Genomic DNA, 16749 nt, shown 5'->3' on the forward strand with positions numbered 1-16749 from the left:
TACCCTAATCACACCCCCCGGCCTAACATTAACAACCCCGCTCCCCTCCCACAACCGAACACCGTTCTCCTCTCCCACCTGCTGTCTTACTGTCCCCCTGCCTAGCCCCTGACTCTAGACCATGCATACAGCTGCTGCTGCAGTCTTTTGTTGTTTTGTTTGTCATGTTACTACTACTGTATCAGCAGCAGAAATGATTGAGTATTGGCAACGAGTGCAAGGGGACGCCTGACACCTCCCCCGAATAGCACAAACTAACATTGGCTACGTAACAATGGCAAGGAGGGTGACTAGCTGACCAAACCTTTTTTTTGGGCGGGCCACTGTCACTGTGCAGATCAACCAGGACCAAGAGAAGGGGGGTGGACTGGAGTCTGTTAAGAGGGTGGAGCTATGCAGGACAGTGCGGGGGCGGGGCTACTTACGTAGGACAGGGCGGTGCCAGAGGGAGAGGACAAGGAAGCTCAGCTGCACTGCAGACTTGTACGGTAACAGGGAGACTGGTAATTATATACTACTATATAGGAAATGTAAGCGTGTGGGGAACAGCATGAGGTGAGGCATGACAAGAGCAGTGCGGGGGGACTGTACTGTGAGGCATGATGGGAGCATTGTGAGGCATGAAGTAAGCAGATTGACGTGTGAGGGGGAGTAGTATGAGGGGAGCAATGTGAGGCATGATGGGAGGGAGGAGTGGGAGACATGAGGGGGAGAATATGATGTGAGGAGTTGGAGGCATGAGGGGGAGAATATGAGGTGAGGAGTGGGAGGCATGAGGGGAAGAATATGAGGTGAGGGGTGGGAGGTATGAGGAGGAGAATATGAGGTGAGGAGTGGGAGGCATGGGGGGAAGAAAAAGGTGAGGAGTGGGAGGCATGGGGGGGAGAATATGAGGTGAGGGGTGGGAGACATGAGGGGAAGAATATGAGGTGAGGGGTGGGAGGCATGGGGGGAGAATATGAGGTGAGGGGTGGGAGGCATGAGGGGAAGAATATGAGGTGAGGGGTGGGAGGCATGAGGGGGAGAATATGAGGTGAGGGGTGGAAGGCATGGGGGGAGAATATGAGGTGAGGGGTGGGAGACATGAGGGGAAGAATATGAGGTGAGGGGTGGGAGGCATGAGGAGGAGAATATGAGGTGAGGGGTGGGAGGCATGAGGGGAAGAATATGAGGTGAGGGGTGGGAGGCATGAGGGGAAGAATATGAGGTGAGGGGTGGGAGGCATGGGGGGAGAATATGAGGTGAGGGGTGGGAGGCATGAGGGGGAGAATATGAGGTGAGGGGTGGGAGGCATGGGGGGAGAATATGAGGTGAGGGGTGGGAGACATGAGGGGAAGAATATGAGGTGAGGAGTGGGAGGTATGAGGAGGAGAATATGAGGTGAGGGGTGGGAGACATGAGGGGAAGAATATGAGGTGAGGGGTGGGAGGTATGAGGAGGAGAATATGAGGTGAGGAGTGGGAGGCATGGGGGGAAGAGTGAGGAGTGGGAGGCATGGGGGGGAAGAATGAGGTGAGGAGTGGGAGGCATGGGGGGAAGAATGAGGTGAGGAGTGGGAGGCATGGGGGGAATAATGAGGTGAGGGGTGGGAGGCATGAGGGGGAGAATGAGGTGAGGGGTGGGAGGTATGAGGAGGAGAATATGAGGTGAGGGGTGGAAGGCATGGGGGGGAGAATGAGCTGAGTGGGAGGCATGGGGTGGAATAATGACGTGAGGGGTGGGAGGCATGAGGGGGAGAATGAGGTGAGGGGTGGGAGGCGTGGGGGGAAGAAAGGTGAGTGGGAGGCATGGGGGGAATATTGAGGTGAGGGGTGGGAGGCATGAGGGGGAGAATATGAGGTGAGGGGTGGGAGGCATGAAGGGGAGAATATGAGGTGGGGGTGGGAGGCATGAGGGGGAGAATATGAGGTGGGGGTGGGAGGCATGAAGGGGAGAATATGAGGTGGGGGTGGGAGGCATGAGGGGAAGAATGAGGTGAGTTGGAAGCATGGGGGGAGAATATGAGGTGAGGGGGGAGGCATGAAGGGGAGAATATGAGGTGAGGGGTCGGAGGCATGAGGGGGAGAATATGAGGTGAGGAGGGGAAGAATATGAGGGGAGGCATGGGGGAGAATATGAGGTGAAGAGTGGGAGGCATGGGGGGATAATATGGGGTGAGGCATGGGGGGAGAATATGATGTGAGGAGTGGGAGTCATGGGAGACGTATGAAATGAGTGGGAGGCATGATGAGAGCAGGGTGAGGTGAAGAATAGGGGGAGCAGGGTAAGGCATGAGGGGAGCAGGGTAAGGCATGAGGGGAACAGTGTGAGGTGAGGAATGGGAGGCATGAGGGGAGCAGGGTGAGGTGAGGAATGGGAGGCATGATGGGAGCCGGGTGAGGTATGATGGGTTCAGTATGAGGTAAGGAGTGTGAAGCATGATGAGAGAACTCGAGGTGAGCAGCAGGGCCCTCCTACTTTCAAGTCTGTCTGTTGTTACCCTGTTTGTTTTATCACTGTCTACAATTGTAAAGCGCAACAGAATCTGCTGCGCTTTATAAGACAATGTAAATAATAATAAATGCTAGATCCAAGTGGCCTAAAGGACCTCCACGTGACTCGCGACCCAGCTCGTCCTCATGAAGGTGTGAAACCAGCTCTCCTGGGAGGTTCGGGTTAGGCTCCTAGGAGAGTTTAGTGTTAGGCTGCAGGACTACGACCCACCGCTCTTTTATACACTGGTTTCTTCCTGCTCCAATCCTGTCTCGGAGCATATGGGACCACCCCTTTCTGATGTCATTGGGTCCAGAGGTCGCTGCTGGCCTCTTCTCCTTTTCTCATCCACTAATAATCATTAGTTAATTTTTTTTGTTACCTGTGGGGACCAGTGTAATTGTTTTTTTTTTTTTTTCATATGGGGGCTTCTTTCTGTGGATTCCAATGTGTTTTTCCCTGTGAGGGTCTGGTGGTGTGCAATTTTGTTGTTTGGTGTGCTGTAAGTCAAAAAATAGATATTCTGAGTGATATCTTTTAAAATATCCTCTAGTGGGTACACTCAATACTGTTAACGATATGTTCTGGTGATTGAGTTACACATGGATTTAGTGTTCACTCTAGATTTTTGGTCGGGCAGGGCGCCGGGGCGGTCCGGGCCCTCCAACGTCACACTTGTGGGCGGTCCCGGGCCGCCGACATCACAAAAGGGGCGTACCCGGGCCGCAACATCATAGAAAGTCGCGGGCCCGGCTGGCGCCGTCACTAAAGAGGGCGGGCCCGGCCGCCGCCGTCACTACAGGGGGTGGACCCGGCCCCACCGAAGGTGCTGTTTCAGCGGGGCGCTGCTAGCGGGGCATGGCGCATTTTGCCTATTAAAAATTGGGCAGGGCGCAGCTGCTAAAACAGCCTAGCGGGAACACTGTGGATTTGCATCTGATTGCAGACCTGCAATATTTTTGTAAGCCTTTCACAGGCTTGCAAGGGGCGAGATTTCACCTGGGCTGTGTGTTGGCTATCTGATTGCTGGGCTCTGCAAATTAGCAGAGAAGTGATCAGGTCGGAATAATCCCCTAAATTATTTGGTTATTTTTAAATGCAGGTGTTGTGGGGCTGCGGGTCCCGTCATGCCTTGCCACAGTTCTGCTATTAGGTAATGCTGGGGCTGTGGTGGGGCATGCTGGGATCTGTGGTTTCGCAGCGGCTGGTGGGCCGCAGGTTGGAAATGCCTGCTCTAGATGGTAAGCTCCTTAGAGCAGGGCCCTCCTGTTCTCACAGCACTCTTCTTGTATTTCAACTACAGCTCTCTTACTCATCTACAATCTATACCTGCATCTATTCTCACTCACTTCCTTATATCTTAGCTGTATTGTGTACTAAGAATCGTGCTTTAATTGTGTTATGTCTAGTTCTGTGTACCCTGTACTGTTCTAATGTGTTCTATAGGTACGGTGCTGGCTGGTGCAATCACCATGTGGCGCCGCTGATTGGCTGCCTGGGTGCTGCACAGCTCAGTAATTATATGTTCCCCATGTCTGCGTCCCTCATTAGAGTACATCTAGTATATATATATATATCTGTACTGTTACTGGCTACCTAGCTGGCTGTGCAATCACCATGTGGCACCGCTGAATGGCTGCCTGGGTGCTGCACAGCTCAGTAATTATATGTTCCCCATGTCTGTGTCCCTCATTAGAGTACATCTAGTATATATAGCAGTACTGTTACTGGCTACCTATCTGGCTGTGCAATCACCATGTGGCGCCGCTGAATGGCGGCCTGGGTGCTGCACAGCTCAGTAATTATATTTTCCCCATGTCTGTGTCCCTCATTAGAGTACATCTAGTATATATGGCTACCTAGCTGGCTGTGCAATCACCATGTGGCGCCGCTGATTGGCTGCCTGGGTGCTGCACAGCTCAGTAATTATATGTTCCCCATGCTCGTGTCCCTTATTAGAATGCATCTTGTGCATATCTGTACGTGTGATGTATATCTGTACTGCCATTGTTGCCTGTTCCTTGTACTGATAACCCTTTGTATTACAGTATGTGCATTGTTATTTTTAATGTCTGTAAAGCGCCTTGAGTCCTGTTGGAGAAAGTGCGCTACATAAATAAAACTTACTTACTTACTTTATTACCTCTCTTTTACAGATAGGTAGCCACAGTAATTAGAAAAGTTCCTGTGACACTTAAACCACCGGGCAGCAAGTTGTCAATGATACATGTGCAAGTAGGTCAAAGCATATCTTGTATATACTTTTGGTTTTGTGTGTTCTCTTGTTATATTTTGTAACGTACAGTATGGGGCTGTTTGATGAGAGGATATCTAGAATGTTAATTTATTCATTCGTTTTACCCAGTTAGCCACACCCCACAGAACTAGGCACACCACAAAGATGGTGGTGGAGCGCTTACCTATATAAAATACAACAGAATAACTGATCAATTGGGTATCACATATAAAAATGTAGTAAATTTATTTAAAAAAACAACAACTAATGAACGTATAATTCGCAAAATGAAATATCATAAACGATTCTCCTGGTTACAGGAACAGGTAAAATATATATATGCACTGATAAAATTACGATTAGCAGGACTGTGGAAGATTATACTTAGTGTCAGTCCCGCTTGTTTCTATTGGGGCTCCGTTCTGGTGATTATACGTGGTCTCCCATTTTGTAATCCATATAGAAACTGGTATTGTGGGTATCCATAAACCTGGCTGGAAATCCTATGGCTTGTTCCTGATGGAATGAGGAGCAGATCTCCCTGTCTGTAAGCCGTCGCCTCTCCAATAATAAGCAGGTGGCGGTGTCCCGGATGGAAATGTCCAGTTAGGAGGATATAGGTAAATGTAGGGATCCAAGATGAAGAAGTTTTATAGGGGAGCTGGTCCAAGTGGGATGCAGAATAAAAGTCCAGTGTCCAACATGCAGGTGCAACCCAACGTGTTTCGTTGTTCTCTGACAACTTTTTCAAAATACCTTTGAAAAAGTTGTCAGAGAACAACGAAACACGTTAGGTGTTATAATGGAGAGTGATAAACAACCAGCCAATCAGCTCCTACCTGTCGTTTTTCAAACCCAGTCTGTAACATGACAGGTAGGAGCTGATTGGCTGGCTGTTTATCACTCTCAACTGTCTCATTTTTTTGAAGCTTGATACATCTGGCCGGTCAATAAGTCAGGTAATCGTGAACAATAAATTCAGTAAATAGTTGTCAGGCATGGAAAGGATGGTTTTTCCATAATGGGTGCATCAATCCCATGACCTCAGTGCTGTAAGCATTACACCATCTGTACTGCCCCACACCTTCTGTACTGCCTCAGATGTTGGGTGTAGCCTTTCATCAGCCACCGCCACAAAGCCTATGCCGCATCCCCAATAAGGCGTAGATATCAGTCTTGCATTTCCAACTCCGTCTGTCCGACCACTGCTCCACTCTCACCCAATGCTGATTTCGATGTTAATAAATTAATGCTGTGGTGATCTTTAAGGAAACCCATATGTTCAACCACATTCTGCAAGCTCATAAAATAATATTTAGGGAGCTGTGTTACACACATCATAAATGAAATATACGGCTGCTGCAATAGCAGATCCAAGAATATTTTTTATTTTTTAACTATGTATAAACCTTGGCTGCCGAATATGGCAAAGGAGCAGATATTGTCTTTTCTTATCATCATATTTATTTCCCAAACTTGGGGCCTGATTCAGAGATGTACGCAAGCCCGACAGACTCTATGGCCCTTATTCTGAATGAGTCGGATGGCTCTGAATGCGGATGGACGGTCGATGGTTGGTGTTTACGCATGTGCAGAGGCGTATCTGCGCATGTGCGAACGCCTCACACGTACGAACACGGCGTGAGGTCCATGCAGAAAATTATCATACGGAACCATCCGAGCAGGGGGTGGAGGGGGGCGTGAAGGGCTGTTTGGGCTCATTACCATATGCGTATGCCCCGCGTTTCATGGGCGTTCCCATGAAAACGCTGAGCGTAGTACGTATGGTAATCCGGTGCTGACGCACGTGTGGGGGCGGACAGCTGACATAGCCGGATGCCAACTGCCCGCCCATATCCCTGCTTTCATACGGAAAAATATCCGAGTGTTCTGGAGCACTCGGAGCTGTCTCAGTCCATCATTCGATGATCGGCGACCAATCGGAGGATGGGGGAGGTTCCCACAGATGGAGGAGGTGTTCACATGAAGCATCCACTCGCGGTCCGTTCGCTCGGCGTCTTACCGCATTCGGACGGTGTGAGCGATCCGTACGGTAGGCGGGGCTAAGAAATACGCATCCCTCCGATTCAACTAGAATAAGGGCCCATGTGCAGTTACACCGGCCGTCCTGGGCTGGCATGTTCATGCATGTGATCCGATGCTGGGTCTTCGGACACAGCAGCGAATCTTGGAAGCTTGCAGGAGGCATCTTTCTACACAAGACGCCTGCTGTCATATTTTTGTACAGCAGCTGCGTCCAAAGGCATTTTAACAGTTTAAGCGTAGGCAACGTATACCCCTTTCACACAGCACATGAACGCACAACAACCTGGGAAACTGGTCAGTGTCAAAGGGTCCTGGAAGCGACCAACGCGGGTCCAGGGGCAGTGTGAATGGGTATCCTGGGTCAATGCGACCCGGATCCCATTCACTACACTGTAAAGGCACCTCTGGGAGATGCTGACATCGCCTCCAAATTACTTCACCTGCCCGGCTTTATGCTGGGTCCAGGGCCGGCTCTACCACTAGGCAGCTTTAGGCAGCTGCCTAGGGCGCCAGGATCTAAGGGGGCGCCACCAAGTCTGCCTACCAAAAAATCAAGGATGTCTGTGAGGATCCTTGTTGTACTTAATGCAGGCGACTGCTGTGAAACCTCTACAACCTCATCTCCATACTTTCTCTTGAGGCATACTTCCCTATTTTGCTGCCCTCTCTTCCTGTACTCTGTTGTGGGTGGCAAAGGGTAGGGCGCTCGGGGCCTCCAGAGAAAGCAGGGGTTTTGCCCACCTACCTGGGGGGCTGGGAGAACCACTGAATTTTGGGAGGCTCCCTGCCATTCCAGAATGTTAGGCAAGTATGCATTAAGGGGTTGGAAAATGGTTATTGGTGGCAGTATGGGGGGGGGGGGGGGGGTGCGCCAGTAGGTTGAAGTTTTGCCTAGGGTGCTGAGAAGCCTTACACCAGCCCTGGCTGGGTCATGCTGCTAGTGCGAAATCGCTTTCAAGCGTGGTCACAGCCGGGATTTTGTACCCGGCTTGTAAGCGCTTTCAAGTGTGAAAGGGGTATTAAATGTTTTCTCAGTCAGAATGATTATGCCATCTGTGCCGAAGCTGAGATATCCTTAAAACCAGGACTGTCTAAATGTCTGTGCTGACCGAATTTGAGAAACCTGGCCTGATACAATACTGTACCAAACAAGCTAGTAAATGTTAAAATGGTTAAAGTCTGAGATGACTTTATTTAATTGGGTTCTGCAGCCCATGGCCTGCAGCTGGTATTATTGAGCAGATTAATGTATCTTCTTGATCCATTCATTGATATATTTGTACCTATGTCATTTAATTGACAAGCAAATTAACATATCCGCTCACGGCTCATTTCTAGGCTGTGGCTAGAACCCTGAAAACAAAACCAGGCCTGGCCCTCAATACGCAAATCTTCAGGGCATTTGTGGAGGCATATGTATCATTTACACCCTCATGGTCATCTACCCAAACAGAATGGGTGTTATTTTTCCTGCGACCAGACGCTAGGGTGACCAGTCCTTCCGCCACTAGTATTTAGCCTTTCAATCTTTATTAATAAGAATATACAAAAATTACAGAATATTAAGAGAGCGCACATGCGACAGTAACATTTTCAACACAGTTAATAATTTATTAATATAGTTCATACATATTAATCACAACAATAAAAATCAATAATTACTAATATAAAATATATACATAAAAAGCATTAAAAACAGTGGGGGAAAAAACTACAGCCTTATCTGGTCAGATTATTATGGTTTATCAACACAATAAGCCATTATGACATATAATCAAGGAATTGCAAAGAGCACAAGGATTATTAATCTCGCCGTCTTGTTTGCAGTGATCTTGATGATAATAACATATCATCCAGACTGATTTTGTTCCTTTTATTTATTTGTTAATTATTGGCAAGGTGTTTGTGTTCAGACGGCCAGAGTTTAAGCAGGTAGCTCAGTTATAAATATATTATATATTTTATACCCCCTTGGCAACGAGCAAGCATTTTTAAGGAAAGGCAGGGCTGACCCAGGTTAAGTGTAAATGGTGCAGACCCAGGTCCAAACCAGGTCGAAGTGCTGTGTAAATGGGGTATAAAGCAGGGTCAGACCCTGGAAACTCCAGCGTTCAAAGACCAGGGTCCGACCAGGGTTTTTGGTGTAAAAGGGGTATTAGTTAACAATTAGCGGCCATATGGAGAAGTCTTATGCTGTATAATGAGGTGTTACCTTTGCGATTGCTGACTCATTGTTGTCCCCTCCGTTATTATTTGTATTCCACTCAAAAAGTTGCTTGCTTTGTACACCGGACAAGACCAAAGCACTGGAAGTTTAGTAAAGGGTAGGGTGAAAGTGTGTATAGTGGCTGCTGTCCGTAGTATCAGACCGCAGTTGGAGACCAGCTCACTGCGTCCGTGAGCCGTCCGCACACACTCGCAGGGCAGCCGAGAGGGGGGGGCGGCTACTAATTACCTGGGCCCAGGCTTGCTGGAGGCCCTGGTCCGACCCCTCCCTTCACCCTCCGTCCCTCCTGTGTAGAAACAGCAGCACACACTTCTACAACGGAATGGGATCATTCGTCAGACTGCATTTAGGTCTACACCATTAGGTCGACTTGTATTTAGGTCGACCTGACTGAAGGTCGACATTGGTTAGGTCAACATGTGTTAGGTCGACAGGTGTTAGGTCGACAGGTATAAGGTTGACAGGGTCATTAGGTCGACAGTGAAAAAGTCTACATTTTTTTTGTTTAAAAAAATATATTTTACATTTTTCAAGCGTCGACAGAGTCAATATAGCACCGCATCCCCTCGCATGGCTCGCTGCGCTTGCCATGCTTCGGGCACGGTGCCTCGCTACGCTTGGCACACTATTTTATTCTCCCACCACGCCCTAGTGGATGGTAGGGCATGAAATACCGCCTGTCGGCACATGTTGACTCATAAAACAGTCAAATGACCACATGTCGACCTTTTGAATGTCGACCTTCCACGTGTCGACCTAATGACCCTGTCGACCTTATAAAAGTCGACCTAATGACTCTGTCGACCTAATTACCCTGTCGACCTAAGCCATGTCGACCTTTAGTCATGTCGACCTAAATGCAGGTCGACCTAAATACAGGTCGACCTAGTGGTATAGACCTAATGCTTGTAGACCTAAATGCTGTAGACAATATGACCGTATCCCTCTACAACAGGGGTGTCAAACTCAAATTCATCAGGGGCCGCATCAGCAGTTTGGTCACCCTCAAAGGGCCGCTGTATAATAATAATAATGCAATGACACCACAGGCTGCTCCCGCTGTATAATAATAATGCAATGACACCACAGGCTGCTCCCGCTGTATAATAATAATGCAATGACACCACAGGCTGCTCCCGCTGTATAATGTTCATTTTCTTTGGAATGGGATGGGTCCGATAATAAAGATACCTTTATGAACGTAGAAACACGTAGGCTGGCGGCGGCTGCGCGGGCCACATGACGAGGTCTGTCGGGCCGGATTTGGCCCGCGGGCCTTGTGTTTGACACCCGTGCTCTACAACATGTGCTGTGCTGACAGCAGGCTCAGCATGAGTGTCTCACTGACAGCGTGAGAGGTCATGCTGAGCCTGCTGTCAGCACAGCACATGCTGTAGATGTGTGCTGCTGCTGAGATTACAGTTTTTAGAGTTTTCTTTTCACCAACGTTTGACACCCTTAACACAGGACTGAATCTATCCGAGGGATTTATGGCCCACTACAACATCTGAGGAATCTGGCCCAGAGAGAGTTAAGGCCCCCATACACTAGCCGATTTTGGTCAGATTTCTGCCAGATCAGTCGGATCTGGCAGAAATCGGACCAAAATCGGCTAGTTTGGATGTCCCCTCAGATCCGATGCGCGGTCCCGTGCGCATCGGATCTGCGTCGGGTGGTCGGACCTGCTGCACGTCCGACCACCCGACTTGGGACCTAGTGCGGCGGTAGAGGGAGCAGGGGGGGCTGGGGACGCTGCGGGGGACACAGGCGGCATAGAGCCGCGCAGGGGGAGACGGCGGGAGCTGTCAGTATTGAATAAAAAAAAAAAAAGCCCATACAATGCATGGGCGGCCTGTGATTGGCTGAGCGCTCTCTCAGCCAGTCAGCAATTGGCTGAGAGAGCGCTCAGCCAATCACAGGCAGCCCATTCATTGTATAGGCTTTTTTTTTCTACCATTGACAGCTCCGAGTCCCGCCGGCTCCCCCTGCCCGGCTCTATGCCGCCTGTGTCCCCCGCAGCGTCCCCAGCCACCCCCGCTCCCTCTACCGCCTTGCCGCACAGACGCTGGGGGGACACAGACGTGTCACCCGCAGCGTCCCCAGCCCCCCTGCTCCCGCCTCGCCGCACAGACGCTGGGGGGACACAGACGTGTCCCCCGCAGCGTCCCCAGCCCCCCCTGCTCCCTCTACCGCCTCGCTGCACAGACGCTGGGGGGACACAGACGTGTCACCCGCAGCGTCCCCAGCCCCCCCTGCTCCCTCTACCGCCTCGCCGCACAGACGCTGGGGGGACACAGACGCTGTCCCCCGCAGCGTCCCCAGCAGCGGGGGACACAGAGTCCCCAGCCCCCCCCCCCCTGCTCCCCGGGTTTTTTTACATGTGATAAATCGAGACGATTTATCACATGTAAAAAATGGCACATCAAGTGCCAGTCTAATCAAGCTCCCCCGGGGAGCAGCCGGGGAAGCTCAGGGGGAAGTCGGGGGCGACTTGTCCTAAGGACAAGTCGCCCTAGTGTATGGGGGCCTTTAGGGCATCGGAGCTCTAATGCGGGGTACACACCAGGACGACCCGCTCACGATGCACATCGTGAGCGGGTCGTCAGTGTCTCGTCCGACCCGCTCACGATGACGCGGGAGGGCACGACCCGCTCACGATGTGCACCGTGAGCGGGTCCGATCCGATGGCGACCCGCACCCGGTTCTATGGTCGTCATTGAGATCCTACCTGCAGCAGGTAGGATCTCAATAACGACCGACCGACCCGCGGGACCGCGCATCGGATCGGAATCGCTCCACACCAGGTCAGAAAAGGGCCCAATCAGCACACAATCTACATCCGATTGATCGGAATTGGATCTAGATTGTGCTGATCGGGCCCTAGTCGTCCTGGTGTGTACCTAGCAACTCTGGTCTGTCATCAACTTAGAGACAATAAAACTTTCACACTACTTATCTACAAACTAATTAAGGACTCAATTTACAAGCTCATTCTGTTATTTTGTTTTGTTTTGATCTTAAGAATGTCCATCTATCACATCTTGTTCCTACTCTGCTGTGTATATATATGTGGTTCTTCACACACCTTGTTATACCATGCCTGAGGAAGAGACCTAAGAAGTCTCGAAAGCTTGCATTTTAACAACATTTATTTTTGTTAGCCATTAAAAGGTATCATATTTGCTAGATTGCTATTTTGTTTGGTACTTGTTTCCTAGAACGGCCACAACGATTTAGATCGTTGTGGTCGTAAGATAAAAAATCGGATCGATCGCATCGCATGCAATTTGGTCGCATACGATGCGACCGATCCGATCGGCCGATTTTTCACCCGATTTTTTTTTTTTTTTCACCAGATTTTTTTAAATTGCCCCCCCAAATGTTAATAAGTGTGCTAGACCCCACGATAGACGTGAACCCGAAGCGTGGCGAGCGCAGCGAGCCCGCGAGGGGCGGCGGTGCGCGTCCTCCGACCTTTTCATTCCCCTACTATCCACTAGGGCGTGGAGTGAGAATATAATAGTGTGGCGAGCGCAGCGAGCCACCGAGCCCGAAGCGTGGCGAGCGCAGCGAGCCCCGCGAGGGGACGCGTTTAACTTCACAGGTATACGCGTCCCCTCGCGGGGCTCGCTGCGCTCGCCACGCTTCGGGCTCGGTGGCTCGCTGCGCTCGCCACACTATTATATTCTCACTCCACGCCCTAGTGGATAGTAGGGGAATGAAAAGGTCGGAGGACGCGCACCGCCGCCCCTCGCGGGCTCGCTGCGCTCGCCACGCTTCGGGTTCACGTCTATCGTGGGGTCATGGCGGGCACATAAAAAATGTGAAATGGGTCATATTGGCCCATTTCACCTTTTTTATCATTTTTCCCTATGTGAGATGGACTTAATCAAGTCCATCTCATCTTGTGCCATTATAATGGCACAAGACCGACCGATTTCAATGTTAAAAGATTTTTTAACATTGAAGTCTATGGAAAAATCGGGTCAATCGGTCGGTCGCATCGCGGCCGATTTTAATTGGTCGCGACCGACCGATTGACCCGATTTCTGTCAATCAAAGTGAAAAAATTGTTAAAAATCGGCCACATCGTGAGGATCGTGTCCCTTAATTAAGAGCCACGATCACTCACGATTGTGGCCGTTCTAGGAAACAAGTACCTTTTGTTTTTCTCACTGAGGAACAATAAAACTTTTCTTTCACCCTCCTCTAAACATGTTGGGGGCGTGGCCTAAGTGCGGGAGGTGCCCACACTTAGGCCACGCCCCCAAAATTTTACCGGGGCCCGGCATTCCTCTCGGCTGCCCTGCACACTCGGCTGGTGGTGGACACTAGTGGGGGAACAGACTTACGGCCGCTGCTTATAGAACCCTGCCTTCTCCGTGCAGGTGAAGCCACTGCACACAGGCTGGGTGGATAACAAGTCCAATGTCCGTACAGGTGCGCTGGAGTCCCTTAGATGCAGGCAATCGCTGGCAACAATACCCATTGTCGCATCAGGTGTCAATGCCTGAAAAAGGTGGTCCCTTGACGCGTTTCTCCGTCATTAAATGTGACGGTTTCCTCAGAAGATGACCTCATGTGGCAGAGGAGTCATTTTTAAAGAACTGCCGACCAATCAGAATAATATAGTCATTAAGAACACCTATACCTAATCAACCAGCCTTGCAGCTGATGTTACAATCATACCAAATAGCTCAATGCAGTATTTATAGCTATTAGTGTTACAAAGTTTTCTAACAATATTTATATCTATATGAATGGAGAGGACATTAGTATAAAAATAAGAAACAACATAGAAACATTTTAACAGACAATTGCAAAGTACTTATTGGTTCTCTACGAGCATGTAAAGCCAGTGCTTGGCAGCAGTACAGACTGTATGAAAGGTATCTAGTCGATGGGGCAACAGGGTCTATCCCAGGGTGACGGAACCTTTGGCTCCCAGCTGTCGCTGAACTATCCATCCCAGCATGCCCTGCTACAGTTTTGCGATTTTGCCATTCTAAAACTGCTGCAGGGCATGCTGGGATGTGTAGTTCAACAACAGCTCTAGACCAAAGTTCCCCATCCTGTGTCTAGGCCAAGTGTCAATAGGTTGACCATTATTGGTCGAAACTGAGTAGGTCGACACGTGGAAAAGGTTGGCATGCAATAGGTGGCCATGTCACCGTTTGATACAGGAGAAGGTTGACACAAGTGTTTCATGCGCCCCTGGGGCTATGCTTCAGATCGGTTGGGGGGTACTCAAAAAGAATATTGTTAATGGCGGAAGAAGAGGAAGAAGTCTCCACCAGCGTCTCCTCGTGCTTTTGCATGACCAGCAATCCACTGGAAGCTACCTGCCCTCAGACATCAGCGTTCATCTGCCCCGCACAGATATTGGGGGAGGAAACAGCGGCATTAATCCTACAGGTGTTTGCGGGAACCCCTGGATACAGTACACAGCCAGCGGCCGGACACAGAGGGACCCGATTCCTGACCAAACACTACTCCTCCGCTACTCCTTAATATACTGTAAGGACACGCACACCACTCACTTCCACTCCACTCGTAAGTACTGTGGATATTTCAAGTTGGGTGGCGGGGGTACTCATAAATGAGAAGCCTAATGAAGGGGTACGGGAGAGAAAAAAGGTAGAGAACCGCGGACATAGAGTAAGAATATAATAGTCTGCCAAAGGCAGCAAGCCATGCGAGGAGACGTGTTACACTAATTGGGGGTGCATGTCAACCAATGGTGATCGACACCAAAAAAGGAGAAACACTCATGTAAATCTTTTCCTGTGTCGACCATTTCTATATCAATATTTTGCGTGTGTCAACCCTCAATTTAGACCTAGTGACTGACATCCTTTTCAATGTGTCGACCAATTGCCTGACGACCAATAGTGTTCCTTCTGCTGACTTACTGTATATCTCTGAGCGGGAAATGGTCATTAGGTCGACACCACTAAGTTAATAGGTTGACATGAGTCTAGGTCAACATGGGTTTAAGTCGACCGGTCATTAGGTCGACATGGCCGACCTAGACCCATGTCGACTTTTCCGCATGTCAACCTAGTGCTGTCAACCCTAATCACTGTCGACACACTTATGGTCGACCAAATGATCTACACCCCTCAGCAGCCCTGACACTGAGCAATGTGGTTTCCATAAATGGATTTACATCACAACATTTCAGGCATGGGTTTTATTAATCCTTTAAAATGTGATTTGAACCGTAGCATTATCAGCGGCCCGGCCACCCTGCCTCAAAGAACTGGCTGCCTAAAAGTAGGCAACCCTGCAATGATTAGATCTTCCTAATGATTAGGTATCCAGCAGTACCGCTGTGCTTCTCTGCGCTGTTCTTAGGTATCCAGCAGTACCGATGTGCTTCTCTGTGCTGTTCCGCTGTGCTTCTCTGCGCTGTTCCTAGGTATCCAGCAGTACCGCTGTGCTTCTCTGCGCTGTTCCTAGGTATCCAGCAGTACCGCTGTGCTTCTCTGTGCTGTTCCTAGGTATCCAGCAGTACCGCTGTGCTTCTCTGTGCTGTTCCTAGGTATCCAGCAGTACCGCTGTGCTTCTCTGTGCTGTTCCCAGGTATCCAGCAGTACCACTGTGCTTCTCTGCGCTGTTCCTAGGTATCCAGCAGTACCGCTGTGCTTCTCTGCGCTTTTCCTAGGTATCCAGCAGTACCGCTGTGCTTCTCTGCGCTGTTCCTAGGTATCCAGCAGTACCGCTGTGCTTCTCTGCGCTGTTCCTAGGTATCCAGCAGTATCGCTGTGCTTCTCTGCTCTGTTCCTAGGTATCCAGCAGTACCGCTGTGCTTCTCTGTGCTGTTCCCAGGTATCCAGCAGTACCGCTGTGCTTCTCTGCGCTGTTCCTAGGTATCCAGCAGTACTGCTGTGCTTCTCTGCGCTGTTCCTAGGTATCCAGCAGTACCGCTGTGCTTCTCTGCGCTGTTCCTAGGTATCCAGCAGTACCGCTGTGCTTCTCTGTGCTGTTCCTAGGTATCCAGCAGTACCACTGTGCTTCTCTGTGCTGTTCCCAGGTATCTCACATTACCACTGTGCTTCTCTGTGCTGTTCCCAGGTATCCAGCAGTACCGCTGTGCTTCTCTGTGCTGTTCCTAGGTATCCAGCAGTACCACTGTGCTTCTCTGTGCTGTTCCCAGGTATCTCACATTACCACTGTGCTTCTCTGTGCTGTTCCCAGGTATCCAGCAGTACCGCTGTGCTTCTCTGTGCTGTTCCTAGGTATCCAGCAGTACCGCTGTGCTTCTCTGCGCTGTTCCTAGGTATCCAGCAGTACCGCTGTGCTTCTCTGTGCTGTTCCTAGGTATCCAGCAGTACCGCTGTGCTTCTCTGCGCTGTTCCTAGGTATCCAGCAGTACCGCTGTGCTTCTCTGTGCTGTTCCTAGGTATCCAGCAGTACCGCTGTGCTTCTCTGCGCTGTTCCTAGGTATCCAGCAGTACCGCTGTGCTTCTCTGCGCTGTTCCTAGGTATCCAGCAGTACCGCTGTGCTTCTCTGTGCTGTTCCTAGGTATCCAGCAGTACCACTGTGCTTCTCTGTGCTGTTCCCAGGTATCTCACATTACCACTGTGCTTCTCTGTGCTGTTCCCAGGTATCCAGCAGTACCGCTGTGCTTCTCTGTGCTGTTCCTAGGTATCCAGCAGTACCACTGTGCTTCTCTGTGCTGTTCCCAGGTATCTCACATTACCACTGTGCTTCTCTGTGCTGTTCCCAGGTATCCAGCAGTACCGCTGTGCTTCTCTGTGCTGT

The 16749-nt window shown here is 50.1% G+C and overlaps 1 protein-coding gene across 2 annotated transcripts in view; it reads left to right on the forward strand.

Annotated features, from left to right (window-relative positions):
* Nucleotides 1-449: 449 nt before the first annotated feature.
* SLIT1 (slit guidance ligand 1) overlaps nucleotides 450-16749 on the forward strand; it is a 305558-nt gene continuing 289258 nt past the window's right edge. The window contains exons 1-2 of one of the 2 annotated variants that reach the window (XM_083149614.1): nucleotides 450-503; nucleotides 4629-4707. In XM_083149614.1, the coding sequence (XP_083005740.1) occupies nucleotides 4700-4707 (8 nt within the window). In that variant the 5' untranslated portion in view covers nucleotides 450-503; nucleotides 4629-4699. Of the gene's footprint in view, nucleotides 504-2414; nucleotides 2436-4628; nucleotides 4708-16749 lie in introns of those variants that run through there. The other variant, XM_083149615.1, reaches the window with a different exon arrangement.

The sequence above is a fragment of the Crinia signifera genome, chromosome 6 (assembly GCF_055691185.1).
Source record: "Crinia signifera chromosome 6, ASM5569118v1, whole genome shotgun sequence".
In the NCBI taxonomy this organism is placed as follows: Eukaryota; Metazoa; Chordata; class Amphibia; order Anura; family Myobatrachidae; genus Crinia; species Crinia signifera.